Here is a 27672-nt window from a genome sequence, read left to right on the forward strand (position 1 = left end):
ATGTTCAATTATGCTGATAGTTTTCGTAATATTGAACGAGCCTTGAATTCATGGTATAAATAGCAGCTGGTCTTAGTGTATAATCTTTGTGATATACTGCTGCAATCACCTTGCTAGTATTTTATTTAAAGTTTTTGCGTGTACATCCAAGTAAGAAAATTGGCCTATAGTTTTCTTTCCCTACTTTTGCTCTTCTTGATTTAGGTATCAAAACCATATTGTGTCATAAAAGGGATGTGGTAGAATGACTTCTTTAAACTGTTTTTCAAATAGTTTATTTAGTATTCAGATAGTTGTAACTTAAATGTTTGGTAAAATTCCCTTGTAAATCCATCTGGTTTTGGGAATTTTTTCTTAGGGAGTTCACTGAGGGCTTATTCAATTTCTTTCCTAATTCAGCTGGCTCCAGTTTCTCCCATTTCCAACTTATCCACACAGCTGCCATTCTGATATTTCTTTTTTTTTTTTTCCTCAGACCAAGGCTTTTATTTTATTCATTTCTTGCATTTAAAATATTCTTCGATGACATCTTTGGCCTGAGATTCCTTGCCATAGTCCTTAACAACAATGCAACTACAGCCTACCACTTTACAGGGCTTTCCCTCTCTGTCAGAGGCCTACCCACTCTCACCCAGCCTCTCGCTGTCATCAACCTTGATCAAGTTGATTCGGTGCTTAGCACACAGGGCCTCAAAAACTTTACATGCATAGGTTCATCACAACTGGAAGCAAGAACACAAAGATGGGCTTGGCGTTTGTCCAAAGCTTTGGCAGCTTCACAAATTCCACAAATTAGGCCATCGTGGATGAGTGCAGTCTTCAGCACTTCTCGTAGAATGGTGTTAACGTCCAATACATCTTCAGCAGCAATGCCTTCCTCAGCCATGGCAGCGGTTCACGAGTGAAGCTAAATTTTGAAAACACCTGGGAGCCTCCGACTCTCGCTCGACTCAGCGGCGACAGGGAAAGAGACAATCTGATATTTCTAAAGGAGAGATCTGACAACGCTACTTCCCCTGATGAAGAAGATTTAATGGCTTCCTCTGGTCTAGGCTAACATATAAATAGACCTTCATGAATAGGCTCCAGCTTAGCTTTCAAAGATAATGAATTTAATTTTCCTTCATGTATTCCACGTGCCACTCAAACTAGCCTTGTTTTCCTCACACCTGACACTTCATTTTCCAACCTCATACCTATTAACTGGCTATCTCCTATGCCTAAAATTCTCCTTCCTCATCTATACCTCTTGATTTCTTATCTTATTCCAAGGGTTTTTTCCCCAACAATCCACAATGCTAGTACCTTCCCTCTGAGATGACCTCCAATTTAATCTGTATGTATCTTGTATCTACATAGTTGTTTGCATTTTGTTTCCCCTTTAGAATGAAAGAAGTGGAAAGAGTGCTAAGCTTGGAGTCAGGGAGACTCATCTTCCTGAGTTCAAATCTGGCCTAAGACACTTACTAGCTGTGTGACCCTGGGAAAGTCACTTTGTCTTGTTTGCCTCAGTTTCCTCATTTATAAAATGGGCTAGAGAAGGACATGGCAAACCACTATAATAGCTTTGTCAAGAAAACAAAAATATCTATAGCAATTCTTTCTGTCATGGCAAAGTATTGGAAATGAGGGGATGTCCATCAATTGGGGAATGGCTGAACAAGTTGTGGTATATGAATGTAATGGAATACTATCGTGTTATAAGAAATGATAAACAGGCAGACTTCAGAAAAACTTGGAAAGACTTGTATGGACTGATGCTGAGTGAAGTGAGCAGAACCAGGAGAATATTGTACACAGTAACAGCCACGTTGTGTGATGACTAACTTTGATAAACTTAGCCTTTCTCAGCAATACAAGGATCTAAGACATCTCCAAAAATATCTCCAAGACATCTCATGATGGAAAATGCTATGCACATCCAGAGAAAAAACTATGGAGTTTGAATGCAGATTGAAGCATGCTATTTGCTCTTTTTTCCCTTCTGTTTTGCTTTGGTTCCTCTTTTTTATGGTTCCTCCTATTGGTTCTAACTCTTCCTTACAACACGACTAATGTGAAAATATGTTTAATAGGAATGTATACTTAGAGCCTACATCAGATTGCACACCGTCTTGTGGAGGGAGGCCAGGAGGGAGCGGGAAAAATTTAAAACTCAAATGCATTTGGAAGTGATTGCTGAAAACAAAAAATTAATTAAAAAAAAACCCCAAACAGGGTCAGAAAGGGTCAGACACAACTAAAATGACTGAACAACAACAAAGAAGATTGTTGCCATTCTTTGCAATCCCAGTGCGTAGCACAGTGCAGAGTACGTGGTAAGAGTTTAATAAATGCTTGTTCACTTCATACAATCATCCATGTTCACAATGCACTTATATACAATTCACAATATAATATTCATTCTCACTTTAGAGATTCCTTAGCTTTTTTTTTTTTTCAATTTTTTTTTCAAGGCTTAGTTCATTTGCCACTTCCTACAAAACGCCTATCCTGATCCCCCTAATTACTATTTCTCATAATCCCCTCCAAAGGTATTTTGTCCAGGACTATGTAATCGTTAGCACTGTAATCCTTCAGTATTCTTCTGACGATATCATCTGTACTCATAGGACTAATAAGACAAAGAAATGGGTAGTTCTTGTCATGATGAAAATTCTTTAGAGGCTCTCCACTGCATCTCATATACGTGATCTGAGAAGATAATAAGACTACTACACAGTTGCCTATCAATGGTTACCTAACATGACTTAATGAGGAAACTGTGTAGTACAGCTGACAGGTGTCAGAAAAACCCTGCTTTCATTTGCTGCCTCAGATTATTTACTAGTTGTATAACTGTGGAGTATAACAAACTTTCTTATCCTCAGTTTTACCATGTGTAAAATAAGTATAAAAATATACACAGAACCAATCTCTCAGGGCTGCTATGGATATGAAATGAGACCATGTTTGAAGTGCCCCCACATTTAAAATGATATAAAATGTAATTATCATTATTACTGTTGCTTGAGGTAATTATTTTACAAGTTGATTGAGAAGTGACATTTTATTAAAGATTTGTAACAGTTATAAATCTAGTATTGCCTAAGCATAAACTCAGAAAACTGTTACTATACATACTGTGGAGCTGCCTTCCGGATATGGCTCTGTTTATCTTCTAATATACAGTGTTTCAAGGAGAATGAAAAAAACACCGAGTCATCTGTCAACATTTTCCCCACAATTAAAATCTGTTCCAATTTAAACTCTGCAAGTTTCAACTGAGGATCTCGAACATCTATGAAGGAAGTCTATTTGAAAGAGAAATAAGCACAAATATTAACTTGCTCTCCCCTTTCCCCCCACCAAAAAAAACACTATTGTAATCAAAGTTAGTGTTCAATATATATGTGGAAATGAATGGGGAAAAAAAAGTTACATTTTAAAATTTATTACACTATAAATTATTGATTAAACTCTTTATTATATATAATCCCCTGGCTTTCTGTGATTTAAGGAAATGCAAACATTAATATTAGAGTATCAGAAATTTTTTTGCCTACTAATAATGGAAGCAATTAATTCAATTCAACAAAAATTTTAATAAAAACATGCTATGTTCAAAGTTTCATGCTAGGCATTTAAAATACAAAAATGAAAAAGGGGGAGGGGGGACCAGCTCCTATCCTAAACTTACTGGTATCTTCAGTTTTTCCCTAGATGCAATAGCTCCTTCCGTCTATCTACAAACCACACCTAGGTTTCCCCAGGCCCATAAATATCCTTCCCTTTTTCCTTCTATCCCATTTCATGTGTCTTTGAATTTATATATCCTTTTCAATGAAACTGCTCTCTCAAAGGTCACCAGTGACCTCCTAATCATCAAATACAATAACCCTTTTTTCAGTCACCCTCTTATCTTTGTTTTATTGACCCAACTGACCACAACCCTCTTTCCTAATCTTCGGATAATACATTTCTAAATTCAACTGCTCCTTCCATCTCTTTCACTGATTTCTCATAGTGACACATCAATGAGGGGTTCAACCAAATATCTGTTCTTATGCTCCTCTCTCTTTTCTATATCCTCTCCCTCAGTAATTTCATACATTCATATGCTTTTTCATAACTGGTCTAAAATCAGACACTAAAACTAATGCCACTGAAAGGTAACATGGATATTATTTTACCTGCTTCCACTACTTACATTTTTAGGATCTGGGCTATATACTGTTAAGGTCATATAGTCAGTTCTGAAATTGAGGTTTAATGTAGTCTTAATACGTGGTGCTTGTGAATGCATTTCTACCACTGCTGCTGTCACTAAAGTTGTTCCTTAGAGAAATTGGAGGCATTGAAAAACACGAGAATTAAAATAACAGAAAAGCACTTTTTTTAAAAAAGCTTTACCTTTTATAGTGACTTTAACAGATGAGAACATATAATATATGATAAAAACTTCATCAGAGACACCAGAGAAAACGGTGAGAAAAAAGATCTGATTTCACTAACATTCATTTTTACTTAATATTTTTTTAATAACATGCAGCAATATGGGAGTCAGCTGGAAAATTTACCCTCTCTCTATACACACACAAACACACACACACACACACACACACACACACACACACACATATAAAATACATATAATTTGTCATAAATGTACTGGTAGAAGTACTGAATAAATCAAAGCTTAAAATAAAATCATACAGTAACCCATGCTTGTCCCTGCAACGAAGGCCCATCTTTTTAATTCATCTAATAAGACAGTCAAACAACCTAGGCTCATGTGCTGTCTGACACATACTATTTTTATTACCTGGAGCAAGTCATCTCAAATAACTCTCTTTATAAAATGCGTAGCAGTGAAATGGTAGAGAAATTCCTCATAGCTCCCTACACTAAAAAAATTGCAAATTCATAAGAAAAAATTCTTCCTCCAAATATTCATGATCCAGAAAGCAAGATGCTTGTAGAGTCTACACATTTTTGCTCTCTTTCACTGTTGACCCATATTTTATAGCTGAGAGAACTGAGGCCTAGAAATGTTAAGTGACTTGCCTGAGGTTACAGGCAGTAAGTAGAAAAGCCAGAATCTTAACTTAGGTCCTTTGACTTTAGATCAAGCACACTTTCAACTGCACCACCACTTTAAATAAAAAAATAAGGACCAAAAACCATTCTGATGAGAAAATCTATATAACAAAAGTTTTTGTTTTGTTTTGTTTTTTAATAAATTTTCCCTTCTCTGTTTTGATCTTGAAAAGACAGAGAATTTTATATCTGATCTTGGAGACAAAAGGGAGCCAATGGAGTTTACTGAGGTGGGTGGTGGCGATGGCGATACAGTCAAATCTGTGCTTCAGGAAGATTATCTTGACAGTTGAGTGGAGGATGGACTGGACTGGGAAGAGATTTGAGGCAAGGAGACCAATATGAAGGTTATTACAATAGTCAAGATATGAGGTGATAAAGACATATACATGGAGAGTGGAAGTGTGTCAGAGGAGAAAAGTACACAAGGGAGTGCACAAAAGAGATGTAATAAATGTAAAATTAATAGACATTCATACCAGATTGGATATGAGAGGTGAGGGAGAGTAAGGAGTTAAGGTTGACACCTAGGTAACGAACCTGTGAGACTAGGGGGAAGGGGGTAGGCAAGGGGGAATGGTGGTGTTCTTGATACTAATAGGGAAGTTTGGTAGAGAAGAGGGTTTGGGAGGGGAAAAAATGAATTCAGTTTTAGACATATTGAGCGTAAGATACCTATTGGACATCCTGTTTGAGATATGCAATAGACAGGTAGAAATGTGAGACAAAGTCAGGTGAGAATAGATAAACAGATATGAGAATTATCATAGAAGGAAAAAGAAGCAAAAGTAACAAGAGAGAATTATGTCTATCCTTGACTATTTATAATAAAAATGGCATTGCAATATTTATACCAGATAATACTCAGCAGATATGCAAGTATTAATAAATTAATTCTCGCACACATTTTCTCAAAACTAATAAATAACTAACAACCATATGATTCTGTACTATTTCTTAAAGTTAAAAAACATACCTCCAGAAAGATGATGAGTTGTAGGGTCACTAACACCATTAGACACTTCTATGACTGCAGCTACTGAAGGATTAGTATCTGTAATCCATATATTTTCATGTAACATTTTAACTATCATAGTCATGTCTTCTTGACTTAGAATAAGCTGTTCCAAGTAAGCAGAAAACACAAAATTCTCATTTTGACACATCAATATTAGAAGAATTATTAAACCATTAGCATCCAGTTGTCCTCTACAACCGATTTTGAAAATTAATGAATATATACTGACTATACTTCTACATTTCCAAATGGTCACATAACCTACACTAAATTTTTAATAATGGAATATATGATTTCCACAAGGATGTCCTAATCTTACAGAAATTAAATGTTTAAATATATTCTAAAACTAAAAGCTATTTTTTAAAATTGTATTTTGTACACATTGTCACACTGTCACTTTACTATTTTAAAGCCTGCATTCTTTTTCTTTTTAATACAAAAATTTAACATGGAACAAAGCATATTATGAATGATTTAATTATGGTTTCTTGGAATAATATGTGAGGTACCAAGGGGTGATAAATGATTAAGCAATAATTATAACTATAAATATATAAAACAGTGAATTAAAACCTAGTCTGTATTAATGAAATTAATCATTGTAGTAATTTTATATTAACAGAACAATCCAGTATTGTAATAATAGTTGAAATCTGATATTATGTTATTGAATCAAGCAAAAATGAAGCTAGAATGTAAAGTCAATTAAAGACTTGAGTTTGTGGTATAGGAGAAAGAAAATTCAGCTTTCAATCTGCAGACACCTAGGTTTAAATTCCAGCTAACATTTAACAATTATATGTTCTTGGACAATTCCCATAATGCTCTGGGTCTCCATTTCCTCATCTGAACAATGGGGATACCACACTGTTGGTAAAACCATTTGAACACCTCTAAGTGTTATGCATGGACAACAAGGTGGCTCATTGGAAAGACTCATCTTCTTGATTTCAGATCTGGCCTCAGAAACTTAGTAGCTGTGTGATCCTAGGAAAATCACTTAACCCTGTTTGCTTCAGTCCCTAATCTGTAAAATTGAGCTAGAGAAGGAAATGGCAAACCACTCCACTAAATTTGCCAAGAAAACCCCAAATGGGATCATGAAGAGTTAGACATGATTGAATAACAACAACAAAAGTGTTTTGCAAATATAAATTATTGCTATTATCAAAGTCATATAAGGAGGTTGTCAAAGGAAGATATTTCAAGAGGGATCCAAGGAAATTGCTCTTTTAAAATGGGGAATTTAAATGTTTCCAAAAGAACAGAAAGAAGATATTACTATTAAAGTAAGAGGAAGAAGAGGAAAAAGAAAACCTTGTCTTCAGAAGCTTAGGCTAGCTGCTAGCATTTTGAACAATCTATAAATGGGCTCATTGGAGAATTATTCTATAAACTACTTAAAATGTCAAGCGTGTTCAAAACCTATGGTCCTGGGTCCGAGTGTGCTCACAAATTATAGCCACTATGAACTATGCTCAAATTCATGTTTGTTTACATGAAAGTATGTAAGTTAAAGAATAAGAGGGGGTGTGTGTGTGTGTGTGTGTGTGCTTCTCCTTGCAATTAACGGAGCAGAAAGCTTTTTGGATTTACAGGGAACTTAGTTTTGTAGGGTCTCTGAAATTTCTCAAAAGTCAGAGGGGTTAGATATATAGATGATCTCTAATGTTTCTTTCAGTTCTAAAATTTAAAATCCAATAATATACTTAATTGATCAAAATACTTCCAATGAGAATTCTGAATCTATAAGTAATTGTCCTAATGACCCCACTCCCTAATCTCATATTATATACATTAATAAACACAATAAATACAGAGACAAGTGTATTGGCAACATCTAACTACATTAACATATAGATTTCTTCAAACTCACAGGAAATCAAAGACATTTATATAAGACTTTGAGATTTATAAATATCACCATTTCTTATCTGTTTCCGCTTTTCCCCTTTCTTCACTTCCTCTCTACACAGTCATATAAAGTCAAATGAGCTTAATGAAAAATTTAATTAGCAAATGAATTATTTAGATTTCTTTATTCTTAGGAGGTAGCAATGGGGAGAATGACTAGACTTGTCAATGTATTAATATGTTCTAGTGACTTAAAAAAATTTTTTCCCATTTCCCAAAAAATTATTTTTAACATTTTTTTTTAATTTTGAGTTCCAAATTCTTTCCTTCTTCCCTTTCCCCCCTTGTAGAGAAGGCAAGCAATTTGATATAGGTTATTCATGTGCAGTTGGGCAAAATGTATTTCCATTTTAGTCATGTTGTAAAAGAAAACAGACCAAAAAAAAAAAAAAACCAAACCAAGAAATTTTTAAAAAAGTAAAAAATCAAGTTGGCTTTGATCTGCAGTCAGACTGCATCAGTTCTTTCACTGGAGGTAGATGGTATTTTTCATCACAAATCCTTCGGAATTGTCTTGCATCATAGTAATGCTCAGAATAGCTAAGTCATTCACAGCTGATCATCAAACAATACTGCTGTTACTGTATAGAATGTTCTCCTGGTTCTGCTCACTTCACTTTGCATCAGTTCATGTAAATCTTTCCAGGTTTTTCTGAAAGCATCCTGGCTCATCATTTCTTATATCACAATAGTATTCCAGCACAATCACATGCCACAATTTGTTGAATGGATGGGCATCCCTTCAATTTCCAGTTCTTTTCCACCACAAAAGGAGCCACTATAAATATTTTTGTACATAGAGGTCCTTCTTTTTTTATTTTTTAAATCTTTTTGGGATACAGACCTAGTAGTGGTATTACTGAGTCAAAAGGTACGCATATTTTATAGTCCCAATTGCTCTCCAGAATGGCTGAATCAGTTATATCTCTATCAATGGTACTTTAGTGTCTCAATTTTCCCACATCCCCTTCCAATTTGTCATTTTCTCTTTCTATCATATTAACCAGTCTGAAAGGTGTGAGGTGGTATCTCAAGAGTTATTTTAATCTGCATTTCTCAAATAAATAGTGACAACACATGTTTTCATATAGATAACTTGGATTTCTTCTTCTGAGAACTGCCTGTTCATATCCTTTGATCATTTAGCAACAGGGGAATGACTTGTATTCTTATAAATTTGACTCAGTTCTCTATAAATTTGAGAAATAAGGCCTTTATCAGATAAACATCCTATAAATTTTTTTTCTACAATTACAACTACTGTCTATTTCCCTACATCCTATTTTCCCCGTTTATCCTCTCACTCTCCTTTCACCCTATCTCTCTCTCCTCAAAAGGAATCTTCTTCACACCACCGTCTCCCCCAATCCACCCTCCCGTCTACCGGCCTCCCTTTCAAATCTTCTATTTCTCTGTAGGGTAAGATAAATTTCCATACCCAATTGAATGTGTATGTTATTCCTTTCTCGGAGCCAATTCCAGTGAGACTAAGGCTCAAGCACTGTCCACCCCTAACACTCCATCTTCCCCTTCGTTGTAAAAGCTCTTTCACGCCTCTTTTATGTGAGATAATTTACCCCATTTTCACTATCCCCTGGACTATACGGAAAGCTGAGAGATACAGAATCAACACTTTCAAATTGCGGTGAAAAGACAGACTTTGACAGTTCCTTGTACAGCATGGAGATCAAATCAGCCAATATTTAAAGAAATTAATTCAGTCTATTCACTAGAAGGTTAAACACTGAAAATGAAGCTTAAATACTTTGGCCACATAATGAAAAGACAGGACTCAATGGAAAAGACTCTGATGTTGGGAAAAACTGACAACAAAAGGAAAAGATGGCAGAGGATGAGATAGATAGCTGCATGAAAACAATGAACATGAATCTGGACAGACTTTGAGAGGTAGTGGAGGATAGAAGGGCCTGGTGTGCTACGGTCCATGGGTCACAAAGAGTCAGACACAAAGAATGACTGAATAACCACCACCACCACCTCTTACTTCCCTCATCTCCACCCCACAGTGGATCCCTCTTTCTCACTGCTTAATTTTTTTTTTAGATATCACCCCATCTATACTCAACTCACATCTGTGCCCTCTATCGATGTATACTGCTTCTAACAACCCTAAAAAAATCATAAAGTTCTCAGGAGTTACAAATGTCATCTTCCCAGCTAAGAATGTAAACAGTTTAGCCTTACTGAATCCCATATGAGTTCTCTTTCGTGTTTACCTTTTTATGCCTCTCTTGAGTCTTGGATTTGAAAGTCAAATTTTCTATGCAGCTTTGGTCTTTTCATCAGAAATGTTTGAAAGCCCTCATTTCATTAAATGTCTATTTTTGCCCCCAATGGATTAAACTCAGTTTTGCTGGATAGGAGACTTTTTTTTGGTTGTAATCCTAGCTTCTTTGCCCTCTGGATTATCATATTGCAAGACCTCTGGATCCTTTGATGTAGAAGGTGCTAAATCTTGTGTTATCCTGATTGTGACTCCAAGAAATTTGAACTATTTCTTTCTGGCTGCTTGAAATATTTTCTCCTTGACCTGGGAGCTCTGGAATTTGGCTACTAAAAATCCTGGGAGTTTTCATTTTGGGATCTCTTTCAAGAAATGATCAGTGGATTTCTTCAATTTCTATTTTACCATCTGGTTCTAAAATATCAGTACAGTTCTCTTGGATAATTTCTTGAAGGAGAGAGTCTATACTCTTTTTTTCCCCATGGGTTTCAGGTAGTCTAATAATTCTTAAATTATCTCTCCTTGATCTGTTTTCCAGGTTATTTGTTTCTTCAATAAGATATTTCACAAATACTATTTTTTTTATTCTTTTGACTGTGTTTTATTGTTTCTTGATGTCTCATGGAGTCATCAGCTTCCACCTACCCAATTCTAATTTTTAAGGAATTATTTTCTTCAGTGAGCTTTTGTACCACCTTTTCCATTTGGCCAATTCTGATTTACGTGCTATTTTCTTCAACTTTTTTTTGTGCCTCCTTACCAAACTGCTGACTCTTCATTCATTATTTTCTTGCATCACTCTCACTTCTTCCAATTTTTCCTCTACCTCTTTCATTTGATTTTTAAATTTCTTTTTGAACTCTTCTAGGAATTCTTTTGGGGCCTGACAAGAATCCACATTTTTCTTTGAGTCTTTGGATGTAGCTGTTGACACTGCTGTCGTCTTCCAAGTTCATGTTTTGATTTTCCCCGTCACTATAGTAACCTTCTATGATCAGGATCTTTTTGTTTTGTTTTTGCTCATTCTTCCAGCCTATTTCTTTACTTTTAGCTTTATGTGAAAGTTGGCCTCTGCTTCTGGGGTATGGAGGCACTTTCCCAAACTCAAGGTTTTCATGCTGCTTTTTTCAGAACTAGCTCTGGAGGGCCTGTAAGTTTTCAATTCTTCTAAGATGGTATGATCTGAGAGGTGTGGTCACTGCTGTCCTGTCCTGTACTCTGGTCTATGAGTGACCATGAGCACTCTTTTCTGCCCTGCAACTATGAGCAGGGCCCCTGTCCACCTGAAGTCACATGCCCTAGTATGCTAATGCTCCTCCTTGCCCTGGAACTGTGACCTGGAACCACATATGAGCAACACTATAGAGTTCTGCACCCAATACCAGCAAAAGGTTCCCTATAATCGCCTTCTGACCTCCTCTGTGTGTGGGCTGAGAGCTCTGGAAGCCACCAATTCCAATTCAATTGCCCATGTTGATTCAGTTGGTCCTGAGGCTTGCTGATGCCTTGCTGGGGTTTGGCCTGCACTGTAATGAACTTGACTCTCACTCCTCACCAATCTTCTAAGTTGTCTTGGGCTGGAAAATTTTTTCACCCTGTCCTTCTATTAGTCCTGCTGCTCCAAAATTCATTTTTTTAGGAGCTATTTTAAAGTTGTTAGAAAGGGAATTTGGAAGAACTCAAAAGAGTACCTGCCTTTTTTCTATCATCTTGGCTCTGTCTCTCCAAATGAAAATTTTAACATGTACATTATTTGTATGCAATGGTATAAAATCTTACAACAACCAAATGTATTTTTAAAAGACAAAGTAAAATAGAACTATAAGCAATTTGGCAAAGTGTTCCATATCTTAATAGGAGACACAGAAAAACACCAATATGAAAGTACAGTTAGGAAGAATTATCTGTGCTTCAAATAGCTATGAATCACCCCTCAAACTTAATACATATAAAATTGCATTATTGTTTCCCCACAAAAAAATCTGCTACTTCCAATTTCTGTGTTTCTGTAAATAACTACACTGCGTACACTTTACAAATACTGTATTGTAATTATGGTCAATCTTCAACTTTCCCAGGGGTAACGTTCTTAGAAAATGGCACAAAAGTAAAAATACACAAATACTGATAAAATAAATCTATGGGATACAGGGGATAACAAACCTAGGGCGACAAAAAACTGTAGTCTTTCACTAGATTGCTGAAAATGCACTTTTCTGCATAAAATTCTTTATATCAAAACATTGATTCTTATAATATGCATTTTTCATAACACATCAAATATAAAATAAACCATAAAACGTAGGCAATGCAAGTCTGGAATGGGATGGGCTGGGGCTGGAACTCTAAGATAAAAAAGAGAAAGAGGCAATACCTGACATCTCTAATCTCCCTTGTGCTAAGTGGTTAAACTGTTCCCTTGGGGTGAATCCCTCACCCCTAGGAAACCCTGCCTAACAACCTGCTACTTCTCCAGAAACTTGGAAGCCCAACAGCATAGCAGGGGTGTCACCAGGCTAAAACAAGGGAGGGGTGACCACCGTCTCACAAACTTAGCCATTTTTCCATTTTTTCAATTCCCTCACAACCCACTTTAGAGGCTACTTTAGCATCTTTTGGAGCAGATTCATGAACACCTATGAAAACTTCCCTCCTTTTTGTAGATACAAACTTGAGCATTCCATCACTCATTTTCTTTCTCTATTGACAAAACAGCTGCAAATATGAAAACGAGGTTACTAATAAAAATCATGCTAATTCTTAAAGTCATGAATGTTAAATGCACAAATGTTGACAACTGACTATATATAATTACATAATTAAAATAAGTAGCTTTAATGAATTAAGTTAAAATAATATAATCCTCAAAAGAATCGTGTGAGGTTAGTGGTGTCAGTATTTCCATTTTGCAGAAGAAAAAAATTGAGGCAGACTTACACAAGGGTCATACAAGTAGATAAGCATCAGAAGCCAAATTTGAACCCTGATCCTCCTGACTTCAGGCCACAACACAACCACTGACCTCTCTAAAGTATACATATGGAGGGGGGGAGAAAAGATGTTGGAGCAGAAGAAGCACTTAGCCTAGCTCTACAACATTCTTCTTCAAACAACTTTAAAATAATACCTAAAACTGAATTCTAGAATTGCAGAGCCAACAATGTGAGGGTGAAATTTTTTCAAGCCTAAGACAGCTTAGGAGACTGGAAGGAGAGTTATGTGATATATGCCAGAAAGAGACCTCAACATAAACATAAAGTTAAAAAAAATAGGGTAGGCAAATGAGTAAACAATAGAAAATGATCCTGACCTTTTATAAAAGGCTGCTAAGGTAATAGGGAAGATCAAGACATAAATTCAAAAGAAGGCAATGAAGTCAAAATAGTTACAAGTAAAGCCTCATATGAAAACAATGCAAAACAAAAGCAAAACGAAATTCCTAGAAATGCAAAAAATTATTTCAGAATCAAATAAGAATGGTAGAGGGAAAATTATGCAAAGAAATTAATAGCTTGGTCAAAGACACACACACACACACACACAAATGAAGAAAGTAACACCTTAAAAAACATAATTGGCCAAAGAGTAAGAGAGGTACAAGAATTCAATGATGAAAATAACTGCGTGAAGAGCAGAACTGGACAGACAGAAAAAGGGGTAGAAAAGCTCACTGAAGAAAAAATTCCTTGAAAATCAGAATGGGGCAAGTAGAAGTAAATGAGACATGAGATATCAAAAATCAATTAAGCAAAGTCCAAAGGAAAAAAAAAAAGAAATGTGAAATATCTCACTGGAAAGGCAAATGACCTGAAAAATAGATCAAGGAAAGGTAATTTAAGAATTACCCTTCTTGTTGCTCAATTGTTTAGTCCTGTTGAATCTTCATAAACCCACACAAAGTTTTCTGAGCAAAGATACTAGAGTGGCTTGCCATTTCTTTCTCCAGCTCATTTTACAAACAAGGAAACTAAGGCAAAGAGGGTGAAGTGACCTACCTCGGGTCACACAGCTAATAAGTGTCTGAGGCTGGATTTGAACTCAGGAAGACTCATCTTCCTGACAACAGGCCCAGGACTCCATTCACTGAGGCACCGAGCTGTCCGCTAATTATTACTGGACTACCTGAAAGCCAGGATGAAAAAAAAGAGTCTAGATATCATATTACAAAAACTTATCAAGGAAAACTGCCCCGATATCCTAGAACCAATGAATAAAGAATCCAGGAGTCACAACCTGAAAAAGATCCCAAAGTAAAAACTCTCAGGAATATTACAGGGAAATTTCAGAGGTCCTAGGTCAAATAATGCGGCACCACAGTCAGGACTCACAGAAGATTTAGCAGCTACCGTATCAAATGAGTGGAAGGCTTGGAATATGATATTCCAGAAATAAACGAGCTGGGATTAAAACAAAGAATAACTTATCCAGCAAAACCTAAGTATAATCCTTCAGGGGGCGGCGGGGACGGAAATGGATATTCAATGAAATAGAGAGCTTTTCAACATTCCTGATGAAAAGACCAGAGCTGAATAGAAAATCTGACTTTCAAATATAAGACTCAAGAGAAACACAAAAAGGCAAACAAGAAACAGAAATCAGGGGGGGGGGGGGGGACCAAGATGGCAGAGTGACAGCAGTTAACTTGCTTGAGCTCTCCCCCAAACCCCTCCAAATACCTGTAAAAAAAAATGGCTCTAAACAAATTCTGAAGCAGCAGAACCCACAAAAAGACAGAGTGAAACAAATTTCCAGCCCAAGATAAGCCGGATGGTTGATCAGAAAGGTATATCATGCTTGGCGGGGAGAGGAACGCAGTTCGGCATGGGAACGCAGGCCGCAGTGACCCTGCAGCAGGTCTCAGAGGACTGAATCGCAGGCAGCTGTGGTGGCTTCCAGACTTCTCAACCCATGAACATCAAAGACAACTTAGAAGGTCAGTGGGAAAAGTCTGTGACTGCAGTGAGAGAAGGAGCTAGGTCTCAGCCCAAGCCCCGAGCGCAGCCTCTGGGGCAGCAGTGGAGAGGAAACACCTCGCCCCTTATCATACCACCTTGGAAGAACTGAAAATTTACAGGTCCCTAAAAGTATCTCTGAAAACAGCTGTACAAACCCCCGAAGCTTGGGACAGTACATTCTCCACATTGGAAGCAGATTCTTAACTGAACAAAGAGTTTAAAACTCAAGTAATTGGTTGGGATCATGAGTAAGCAGCGCAAAAAGAGTCAGACTATATTATCTTACTTTGGTGATAAAGAAGATCAAAACATACCACCAGAAGAAGACAACAAAGTCAAAGGTCCTACATCCAAAGCCTCCAAGAAAAATATGAATTGGTCCCAAGCCTTGGAAGAGCTCAAAATGGATTTTGAGAAGCAAGTAAGAGAAGTAGAGGAAAAACTGGGAAGAGAAATGACAGCGATGCAAGAACATCATGAAAAACAAGTCAACAGCTTGCTAAAGGAGACCCAAAAAATACTGAAGAAAACAACACCTTAAAAAGTAGACTAACCCAAATGGCAAAAGAGATCCAAAAAGGCAATCAGGAGAAGAATGCCCTAAAAAGCAAAATTAGCCAAATGGAAAAGGAAGTCCAAAAGATTACTGAAGAAAATACTTCCTTAAAAATTAGAACGGAGCCATTGGAAGCTAGTGACTTTATGAGAAATCAAGACACTGTAAAACAAATCCAAAAGAATGAAAAAGTAGAAAACAAGGTGAAATATCTCATTGGAAAAATTTAACTGACCTGGAAAATAGATTCAGGAGAGAAAATTTAAAAATTATTGCACTATCCGAAAGCCATGATCAAAAAAAAGAGCCTAGACATCATCTCTCAAGAAATTATCAAGGAAAACTGCCCTGATATTTTAGAACCACAGGGCAAAACAGAAATTGAAAGAATCCACTGATCTCCTCCTGAAAGAGATCCCCAAAGGAAAACTCTTAGGAATATTGTAGCCAAATTCCAGAGTTCCCAGGTCAAGGAAAAAATATTACAAGCAGCCAGAAAGAAACAATTCAAGTATGGTGGAAACACAATCAGGATAATGCAAGATTTAGCAGCTTTTACATTAAGGGACCGCAGGGCATGGAATATAATATTCCCGAGGGCAAAGGAGATAGGATTACAACCAAGAATCACCTACCCAGCAAAACTGAGTATAATCCTTCAGGGGAAAAAATGGTCATTCAGTGAAATAGAGGACTTTCAAGCATTCTTGATGAAAAGACCAGAGCTGAATAGAAAATCTGACTTTCTGACTTTCCAATACAAGACTCTTCAAGTGGAACATGAAAAGGTAAACAGGAAAGAGAAATCATAAAGAGACTTATTAAGTTTGAACTGTTTACATTCCTGCATGAAAAGATGATATTTTTAACTCATTAGACCTTTGTCAGTATTAGGGTAGTTGGAGGGAAAAAAATTATATGTACATATATATAGATATAGATAGAGGGCACAGGGTGATTGAAAACGAAGGGATCATATCTGGAGAATAAAATTAAGGGGCGAGAAAGGATTATACTAGGAGAAGAAGAAAGGGAGAGGTAGAACAGGGTAAATTATCTCACAAAAAAAACAGAAAAGAAAAGGCTCTTACAGTGGAGGGGAAACGGAGGAAGGTGAGAGGGAAGGAGTGAATCTTATTCTCATAGGATTTGACTTAAGGAGGGAATAACATACACACTCAGTTGGGTATGGAAATCTATCTTAAACTACAGGAAAATGGGGGGGAAGGGGATAAGATAGCAGGGGGAGGATAGAGAAGAGGGCAGATTGGGAAAAGGGATAATCAGAAACAAATACTTCTGAGAAGGGACAGGATCAAAAGAAAGAATAGAATAAATGGGTGGGCAGGACAGGATTAAGGGAAATAGTTTTTCACAGCATGTCTACTATGGAAGTGTTTTGCATAACTGCACATGTATAACCTATATTGAGTTGCTTGCCTTTTCAATGAGGGTGGGAGGGGAGGGAGGAAGGGAGAAAATTTGGAACCCAAAGTTTGAAAAACACATGTTTAAAAAAAATGTTTTCACATGCAACTGGGAAATAAGAAATACAGGAAATGGGGTACAGAAATCTATCCTGCCCTACAGGAAAATAGAAGGGGAATAAGAGAAGGGTGTGAGAGATAGAAGGGAAGGCAGACTAGGGGGAAGGGTATTCAGAATGCATGTCATCTTGGGGTGGGGGGAGGGATGAAATGGGGTGAAAATGTGGAACTCAAAATCTTGTGGAAATACAAGTTGAAAACTAAAAATAAATAAATTTATTAGAAATAAATAAATAAATAATAATAATAATAATAATAAATAATAATAATAAATAAATTTATTAGAAATCATTAGGGACTAAACAAGATTAAACTGTTTACTATTCTATATGGGAAGATAAGTTTAAAAATTTAATCATTATTAGGGTGGTTAAAAAGATTCTTCTACATAGAAAGAGAGCATGGGAATGAGATGATTATGTCAGTATGATGTGTAAAAAAAAACAAAACAAAAAAACAGGTAAGAAAGAGGGATGTCCTGAGAGAAGGGGAACAGGAGAGGAAGAATGGAGAAAAACCATCTCACATAAAAGAGGCACATAAGAAAGAGTTTTTACAGTGCAAGGGGAAATGGATGAAGGGGTGGTCAACACCTGAAACTCACTCATATCCAAACTGACTCAAATGATGAAAATACATATGTGTGTATACACACACACATACACTCAGTTGGTAATAGAAATCTATGTTTCTCAACAGAAAAGTGGAAAAGAAAGGTGCCATAAGAAAGGGGAAGAAGTAATAAGGGGGAGAACATATAAAAGAAGGCAGTCATCTGAAGAAAAACTGACTTTAGAGGAAGAACAAGATAAAAAGTGTTAGAGAAGGATAAACAGAAGAAATTAGGATGGAGAAAAATACAGTTACTAATCATAACTGTGAATGCTAATGGGATGAACTCACCCATAGAAGGGAAGTAGATAACAGAATGTATTGGAAAGGACAATCCAACAACAGGTTGTTTACAAGAAACATACTTGAAACAGAGAGATACACACACTGACTCAAAATAAGGGGCTGGAGCTAAATCTACTATGTTTCAACTGAAGTAAAAAAGGCAGGGATAGAAATCATGATCTCAGACAAGGCAAAAGCAAAAATAAACTTAATTATAAAGATAAGCAGGAAAACTACTTTGCTAAAAGCAACATAGACAGTAAAGTAATATCAATACTGAATACATATGCACCAAATGTAGCAAAGTATAGCAGCCAAATTCTTAAAGTAAAAGGTAAATGAATTACAGGAGCAAATAGAGAGTAACACTCTACTAGTGGGTGAAATGACAATTCTACTTAAGTTAATTTACTTATTCAATGCCATACCAACCAACCAAGCAATCAAAGAATTATCACATAGAGCTAGAAAAAAATAACAGAGTTCATCTGGAAGAACAAAAAGTTAATCCAGGGAAGGGAATCAATGAAAAAGATGTGGTAGAAGGCAATCTGGCAGTACCAGATTTCAACCTACGTTACAAAGTGTTAATCATCCAAACAATACAGTACTGGCCAAGAAACAGAGATTAGGTACGCAATACACAGGAGTAAATGTCCACAGTAATCAAGTGTTTGATGAACCTGAAGATCCAAGGTTTGGGGGGTAAGAACTCACCATTTGACAAAAATTGCTGGGAAAAATGGAAAGCAGTTTGGCAGAAATGAGGCAGAGACCAACATCTCATACTATATACCAAGATGAGGTCAAAATGGGTAATGGGTTTAAACATAAAGGGTGATACCATAAGCAAATTAGGGGAGCGTGGAAATCTATGGATAAGGGAAGGGTTTGTGACCAAATAAGAGAGAAAGAGGATCATGGGAAGTCAAATGGACAATTTTGATTAATGAAATGTAAAAGCTTTTGGGTTTTTTTTGTTTTGTTTTGTTTTTGTTTTTGTTTTTTTTTGGTGAGGCAATTGGGGTTAAGTGACTTGCCCAAAGTCACACAGCTAGTGAGTGTTACATTTCTGAAAACAGATTTGAACGCAGGTCCTCCTCACTCCAGGACCAGTGCTCTATCCACTTCATCACCTAGCTGCCTGAAAAGCTTTTGCACAAGCAAAACTAATGCAGCCGAAACTAGAAGAGAAATGGGAAATTCAGAAAAATTTACATCAAGTTCCTCTAATAAAAGCATTGTTTCTCAAATATATAGAGAACTGAGCCAAATTTACTGAAATACAAACCATTCCCCAGTTGATATATGGTCAAAGGACATGAACAAGTAGTTCTCAAAAGAAGAACTTAAAGCTATCAATAGTCACATTAAACATGCTCTAAGTTACTATTGATTAGAGAAATGCAAATTAAAACAACTGAGATACCACTTCACACTTACCAAATTGTCTAACAGGACCAAAAAGAAAAATGACAAATGCTGGAGGGAACGTGGGAAAATTGGGACACTAACACACTGACAGGAGAGTTGTGAATTGGTCCAACCATTCTGGAGAAAAATTTGGGAATATACTCAAAGGGTTATAAAACTGTGCATTCCCTGTCACTCAGCAATACTACTACCAAGTCTTCATCCTAACAAGAGCAAAGATAAGGGGAAAAGACCTACTTGTACAAATTTGTACAAACTGTGCTCTTCAAGATGAATTTTGTTATTATTTTTTCCTAGCCCTATCTTTTGCTAGTTTAATAAACAATTTAATGGAATTATCATAAAGAGCAAATTTAGAATTAATTGTTCTTTGGATATTTAATAGAATTTGCTTGTGAATCTATCTGGTACTAGGTTTTTTTTTTCTTTACAAGTTTATTTAAGCTGGAGACCAGGAAGGGATCTAAGGAGTCACTTAATCTCACCCCTTCATTTTACGTATGAGGAAACTGAGACCCAGGGAGATCACGTGATGCATGAAATGTAATGTAATATTAATGAACTGTAAGAAATGGGGAAGACGCCGAATTCCGAGAGGCATGGGGAGACTGAGTTATAGAGTAAAGTGAAAGAAACTGGGAAAAAATACTCACAATGGCTGCAACAATGTAAATGGAAGGAACTAAAACCCGAAGTTGAACATCAAGTGTACAGACCATGTAGAATGCCCTGTGTAACTAGCTTGGCCAAGAAAAGATATTAGAAAATGCTCTTTTCTCTCTTCTTTGCATTGACAAGGAGCTATAGGTATAGGATGTTGCATATACTATTAAACTCAGATAATGTGTTGGCTAATTTTACTGAACAATTTTTTCCTCAGTGAATAATGGAGGAAGGGATTCATTTAAAAATCAAAGTGATATGACAATAAAAGACATCAATAAAATTTTTCAAATCAGAAAATATTACCATCTCCTGCAATGATCTTCTATTTCAATCCTTAGAGACTGAAATTATTTTCTTGAAATCAATTAAATTAGGGCACAGAGTAAAAAGCACTGATTCTGGGGTCAAAAGAACTGAGTGCAAATCCTACCCCTGAAACTTCAATACATGAACTTTAGGAAAATAATTTACCCTCCAACGGCTTCAGTATTCTTATCTGTAAAATGACAGGAATGGACTAAATAGCTTCTTAAGCTTCTTCTAGCCTAACCTTATGAAACTGCTCTTACAGATTAAATTATTTAGAAGCTCAGAGTTACCAAATGCTACAGTTTTATTTATTTAAATGAAAAATCCAAGATCCATCAATGTACAGTGAAAAAATCATGGTATCTGGACCCAGAAGATTCACGCTTAAAGTCTGACTCAGCTACTTAACCTTTTCTGCACTTTACTTTCCCTGTTTAAAAATGGCAATAATGTCGCAGCTAGGTCGCACAGTGAACAGAGTACCAGCCCTGGAGTCAGGAGGACCCGAATTCAAACCCAGACTCAGACACTTGACATGAGCTGTGTGACCCTAGGCAAGTCACTTAATCACAATTGCCTCAACAAAACAAAGCAAAAAAAAGTAAAAATGGAAATAAGAATATTCACCTAATATACCTTATTAGATTGACACGAGGATCAAAAGGAAATAAAATTCATGAAAGTGCTTTGTGAACCCGAAAGTGTAATTCTATAGATATATGCAAGTATTTACAAATGTGAAGAGGTATTACTAAACTGGAATGCTCATAAGAAAATAGCAACAGTTATAGAAATAATAAAATAGATAATAATGTCATCTGATCATCTGTCACCCAGTAATACTGGGAAGTATTTCATTAAGATTTGATTTCCTTATCTATAAAATGAGGATAACAACATTTGTGCTATCTACATCAAAGTGAGGAAAGTACTTTGTAAATATTAAAGTGAAATGTGAGCAATTATTATTGATCTATTCCCAAATTGTCTTCCTTACTGTGGTTTAGTTGTTGCTTAGTTCCTGAATTCCAAAAGACATCAGATGTAAAGTTAAAGTTAAGAATTACATTTAAAAAACTACTAACAGCAGGATACAAAAACACTGACACTTCCAGCTCTCAAGTACCATGTCTATATTCTCTCAACTTACAATATTGATTCTTGTTAGGATCTCAAGAACATGGCAGGCAGTCACTCAAACAGCAGAGATACGAAGGCAAAAGTGAAACAATTCTTTCCCTCTGAGTTTATAATGTAGCCAGAGAAGGCCAAGAAGTTGAGAAGAATAAACAAGTAAGAGATAACAAAATATACAAAACTGATACAAGATAATTTGGAAGGGGGGGCACTAACAGGTGGAAGAATCAAGAGCAGTTTAATGCAGTTTAATGTAATAATGCTTGAGATAAGCCATGAAGGAAACTGTGTAGTAAAAGAGGTAGAGTTTTTGAAGAAGTACTTTCTGGTTAGAAAGGCATGAAGATAAAAGAAGGAGTGACACATTGTGAGAACATGCTCATTAATGAATGCACTGTTGGCAGAGCTGATCTAGACATTCTGGAAAGCAATTTGGACCTATGCCCGACTCAGCAATACCAGTACTAGGTATATAACCCAAAGATATTAAAGAACAAGGAAAAAGCTTCATTAAAATAACTCTTTTTTGGGGAACAAAACTTGAAACAAAGGGGGTGGCCATCAAGTGAGAAATGTCTGAATGTTGAAAAGACAATCAACTTTAAAAAACTTAAGAATTCCAATGAATGCAATAATCGATCACAATTTCATAGGGCTCAAGATGAAACATGCTAACCATTTCCTAACAGAAAGCTGATAGGCTTGAAACATACATTTTTTAGACAATGACAATGCAGGAATTTGTATTGCTGAACTATGCACAGTTGTTACTGGGTTTTTGTTTTGGTTTTTGGGGGTTTTCTTCCCCTTCTTCTCTGTTGACTATAATGACTGAGATGTTTAAAACAATGCTAAACCATGAAGCAATGTCTCTTTACATACACTTACCAACTTTTCAACTTACAAAACAAAAGCATTCTCTACCTGACAGAATTTTTAAAAACTGATTATATCAACAGGATTTTTCAAATTATGAATGTAGGTTAAAGAGGAGAGGTGTGGGAAGGGATCAAGTAACAAATTACTCTCTGATTAGTCAAGTATTTAAATTTCTTTGTTTGCTATGTTTGTGTGATTTAAAGATGTACACTGTTTCTACTACTGGAATCACTTAAGGGTCCTTTTATTTGTATGCCTATCTTGAAACAATTTTATTTTTTTCTTACTGTATTTTCTTACATGACCTGGTCAACTCATTTAACCTCTTCAATCTAATTTCCTCGCCTATCACAAGAAGGTCACACTCCATGATCTCCAAGGTTCCTTCCAATGACAAATCATTATGCCTCAGCCCTTAAGAATTAAGGCCTCTAGATTTTATACATTTTCATAGGTACCCATGATCAAAAAACATAATCGAGTAGTGCTCCAAATTTCTAGTGATGAAATTTTTCTATATTTATCTAGACTCCCTATTGCCTCTCAGTTAAAATACAAATTCCTCTCATTTAGCATTTCTAAAGCTTTTTGAAATCTGGTTACAACCATTTTTTCAGATATATTTCACTCTACTCCGTCTCAAACATCCTATGTTCAAGCTGACTAACTTACATGTTGTTTCTGGTATAAAATATTTTCTCATGCCTCTTCAATCTTTCCACAGACTGACTCCTACGCCTGGAATGATCTCTCTCCTTACTTCCACATTCTGTGATCTTCAGATGTCTTTAAGCATCTTAACTGTTGCCTCCTATATGTGAAACCTTTCTTCCTCCCTTCCCCTCACTCCCACAGAAACAGCTCCTCAAGAGACAGCTAGGTGGCCCAGTGAAAAGAGCTCTAGAGTCAGGAAGACCTGACTTCAAATTTGGCCTCAGACACTTACTGGCTGTGTGACCGTGGGCAAGTCACTTAACCCAGTTTGCCTCAGTTTCCTCATCTGTAAAACGAGCTGGAGAAGGAAATGGCAAACCACTCCAGTATCTTTGCCAAGAAAATTTCAAACAGGGTTATGAAGAGTCAGACATGATTTAACAACAATACACCAAGCTATGTACATGTTGTTTGTTGTTTTCTAAAGTGGAATATTAAGTCCTTGAAGACAGAATGTCTCCTTGTTGTCTCTGTATCCCCACTGCCTAGATAAAGACTTACACAGTAAGGAGTTAATAGATGCTTACTGAATTGAATATAGATTTAGAAATGGCTTCTCTCCATGTACAGGGATCTCCCAAATCTATTAAGGATACTTAAATCAAAATCTTAAGATTTACTCTGCTAATTTCTATTAGGTATGATATTCCTCTTCTCAATGGCTAGGAAATCCCAACATCCAGCTCACCTAACCCCTAGGATTAGAAACAAAGTTTAGGAAATGCCTTTCTCTTGTAAACTATGAGTGTTCTCATTCACACTCAGTCCTACTCCCTTTCCCATGGCCTAAGTCACCTATACCTGGCCTCTTTCTCTTGTTTCCTCTAGAACTAACATTTTATTGTTAAAATTAACTTATTTTTTTAAGTCTTCCTTTCACATTGCTTCCACCTCCTGACAATAATTTCACCATGGTTCTCCCCTGAAGATATTACATCCTTAACATCTTCAAAGCTATGCCTCCTCACATAGGCCACAGATCACAGAACTTCATTGTTCCTTTTGCCACTTCCAGAATCTACTTCCATTCACCTCATTCAATAACTCCCGCTCTGAAGTTCATGTCATTCAATTCCTGAGCCCTACTGCTATTTTCCCACTTTCCTCCTTGACTAGAGTATATGGCTCACAGTCCTTTTCTCCTACACAATGCATGCCATCATTTTTGATGATAAATATTTACATTCCTCTAATAATAATCAAACTCCTGTTCATCAACCAAACCCTGCTTACTTCTATCTCAGCAATCCACAGGAATGATTACCTTAAAATCACCTGAAAGTGGTCGATCTCTAAGATTCATAACTCAGAAATTCCCTCTCTAAGCACTATGTACTATCTTTATACCGTTCACGCAGTGTCACTCATCCTGAACATCATTATGATCTTTTTCCTTTATTCTTTCCTTTTCTACCAATCTATCACCCATATTCTAGCTTCACTTCCCTCCATTTTTCCTTCCATTCAATACAACACAGTATGAGGCAGTCTAGCATAAGAGATAAATTACTAGACTTGGAGTCCGTAAGAATTTGGTTCAAATCTCAAATCTGATACTTACTAAGGGTATGAAAAAAGAATCATCACTTAACCTGTTTAAGTTCCAATTTTCTCATATGTAAAATAAGATTAATAATACCCATGCTAATTACAAAGCTGCTATATGGGAAAGTATTAGATACGTTATCAAATACTTTGCCAAAATCTAAATCAATCTAGATATCTAGAGCACACCCGGGATGTAACAGTCTAGTAATCATAGTAAGAAAGGAAATGATGGTTAATCTGGAAAGAACTGTCCTTAATAAAAGCTGCCTTATTTTTGTGTTCAACACTCCATTTCCTAAATGTTCACAAACAATGTCTTTAATAATGTTAGATGGCTTTGCCACTAATACAGTTTGCAGAAAAATATTAAAAACATATTTGTTAAATATATTTTATATAGTAATATGTGTATATACACAAATATACACGGTAGCTTTTCAATCACATCACTGAGAAATACCACTGACAAAAAAATTCAGTTATTCATGTATGCCTATAGAAACATATAAAGTTTTAAAATGTAAACATTGTCATATGCATATAATCAATAAAAGATTTGGATGTTATTAAGAAAATCATTAAGAAATATTGTGTTTATCTATACAAGAAATCATTTACCTCCATTGGTTTAAGCTGAGCATCAAGGTTGATAGCAGGAATTTCTCGGTACCATTCCCAGGATAAATTTCGCTGAACATTAACCTCAAGATTTATTGGTTGCATTATATCGAGTACTTCAGGAAATCGGCCTTCAATAAACTGAGACCTGTGATTAATAAAAGGTCGTTCTGAGTTGTTTTATAAACGATGAAATAATTTAAAAGTTAATAACAGGATAAACATCAATATAAATGTCTATTTTCACATACATACAACAGAAATGTACAGATAGATACAGAGAGAGAATATTTTTTATATTTGTGTCTAGAAAAAGAAAATGAAATAGGATTTTCATTTTATGGTGAGATGTATATAGATACATAATGAACATATTTATATACATATATAATTTATGAAGTACATAACTGAATGCACTGAATGTTTTAAAATATTTTGGGAATGTTTTAAAGAGAGGTTACACTCAACTACTCCTAATAATGGATATAAGGCATGGATAAAGAGAGTAATTCATTCACAGCAATTCAGGTAACAAGTAGCACAAATTATTGATTTCAATTTCATTTCTCTTGTTTAAGTTGAGACAGCTAGGTTGTGCAGTGGACACAGCACTGGGCCTGGGGTCAGAAGACCCAAGTTCAAATTCAGCCTTAGACACTTACTAGCTATCTAACCCTGTTTTCCACAGTTTCTTCACCTGTAAAATGGGCTAAAGAAGGAAATGGCAAACCACTCCAGTATCTTTGCCAAGAAAACACCAAAAATGGGGTCACCAAGAGTCAAACACAACTGAAATGGCTGAATAACAACAAGAGGTCTTAATAATCCCTGACATATAGCTACTAAAACCATCTAGCAGCTCTTTATTACAAAGATTTAGGTTATGGATTAAATCCCTTGAAATTTCACCAATATATATACTAAAAGCTTTATTTAATAGCCTATGATATGTATATTTTCCTCTGTCTCACAATACAGGTGAAATCTATACTGTAAAGTAAAATTGTTAAATGCACGTCATCAACTCTACTATCCACCTATTCTGAGCCCTGCTTTCCTCTTCTAAATTAACCAGAAAACAAAAATCATATAATTATGTCAATGAATGAAAAAACCCTTTTGTAAAATACAATTATGATTTCTATTTTTAAAAAAAGGAATAAATGAACTCTTCCTTAACAAGATAAATAGTCTTTTCATCAACAAAATGCAGAAAAGCAGGAATATTGGACAAATCTTTTATTGACCAAAATGCAATAAAAATTATATTACTAAAGGGCCACTGAAGAAAGGATTAAAAATTAGCTTGAAACTAAAAAAGTCATTTCTGCAGAATTGGTGGGTTGATGAAAAAAAACATAGACCTGACAGATTTCATTAAAAATAATGACAACAACATGATGACATACCAAAAATTTTAGAAGGCAATCAAAAGAGTCTTTGAGGAAAAAAAATATACCTTTAAACACTTTCATCAAGAGAACGAACAAATAAATTGGCCATATAACTAAAAAAACACTTTAGAAAACCAACTAACTAAGAAACCCCAAAGTTAGAGGGTATGAAATAATTCCAAATAATATCAAACCAAATATTTGAAAAAAAGCACTTAGCACAGTGCGTGGATCATAGTAGGCACTATATAAATGCTTACTCCTTCTCCTTCTACACAAATCATTAGCATTTCTGTGTATTACCAACCAAATTCAGTATGAAAGTGTGAGAGGTAAGAAACCATTATATTTGCATATAAAGAAATTGAAAGAAAAGGTAGCTCTAGGTCAGAGGTTCTAGAACCAGCTAAAAGTGGATGAAACTGGTTATTCAGTTAAAGAGGCTCAAAGTAGGACAAAGGTTAAGCTTTACTTAGAGTGTGCATGCATAATGGGCTCATTAATACTAACTTCTCGACCTAGAGGGGAGCAATCTCACAAAACTAGGGACGCTTCATATGTTAACAGGAGGAATGACATAGTAAGGAGTAATATGAAGTGGGAGTATGAGGAAGATTGTAACCCAGAAGAGCAGGGACCAATCCGGGCTCTGAAGGGAGGAACAAAAAGGAACTAACTGCATAAAAGGCTTGCCCTGGCTTCTGTTGGGGGCGGGGTGTGTGTGTGTGTGTGTGTGTGTGTGTGTGTGTGTGTGTGTGT

The 27672-nt window shown here is 35.9% G+C and overlaps 1 protein-coding gene and 1 pseudogene across 3 annotated transcripts in view; both read right to left on the reverse strand.

Moving 5' to 3' along the window:
* The window catches only part of LOC114025634 (vacuolar protein sorting-associated protein 13A-like), a 282189-nt gene that overhangs the window by 140770 nt on the left and 113747 nt on the right, over positions 1-27672 (reverse strand). For all 3 annotated transcript variants that reach the window (XM_027839101.1, XM_027839103.1, XM_027839102.1), the window contains exons 34-37: positions 25520-25667; positions 6056-6200; positions 4190-4317; positions 3124-3293 (exon numbers count right to left, since the gene is read on the reverse strand). In XM_027839101.1, the coding sequence (XP_027694902.1) occupies positions 3124-3293; positions 4190-4317; positions 6056-6200; positions 25520-25667 (591 nt within the window). The remainder of the gene's footprint in view (positions 1-3123; positions 3294-4189; positions 4318-6055; positions 6201-25519; positions 25668-27672) is intronic.
* LOC114025635 lies at positions 472-886 on the reverse strand (annotated as a pseudogene).

The sequence above is a fragment of the Vombatus ursinus genome, unplaced genomic scaffold (assembly GCF_900497805.2).
Source record: "Vombatus ursinus unplaced genomic scaffold, bare-nosed wombat genome assembly UNPS02014832.1, whole genome shotgun sequence".
Lineage (NCBI taxonomy): Eukaryota > Metazoa > Chordata > Mammalia > Diprotodontia > Vombatidae > Vombatus > Vombatus ursinus.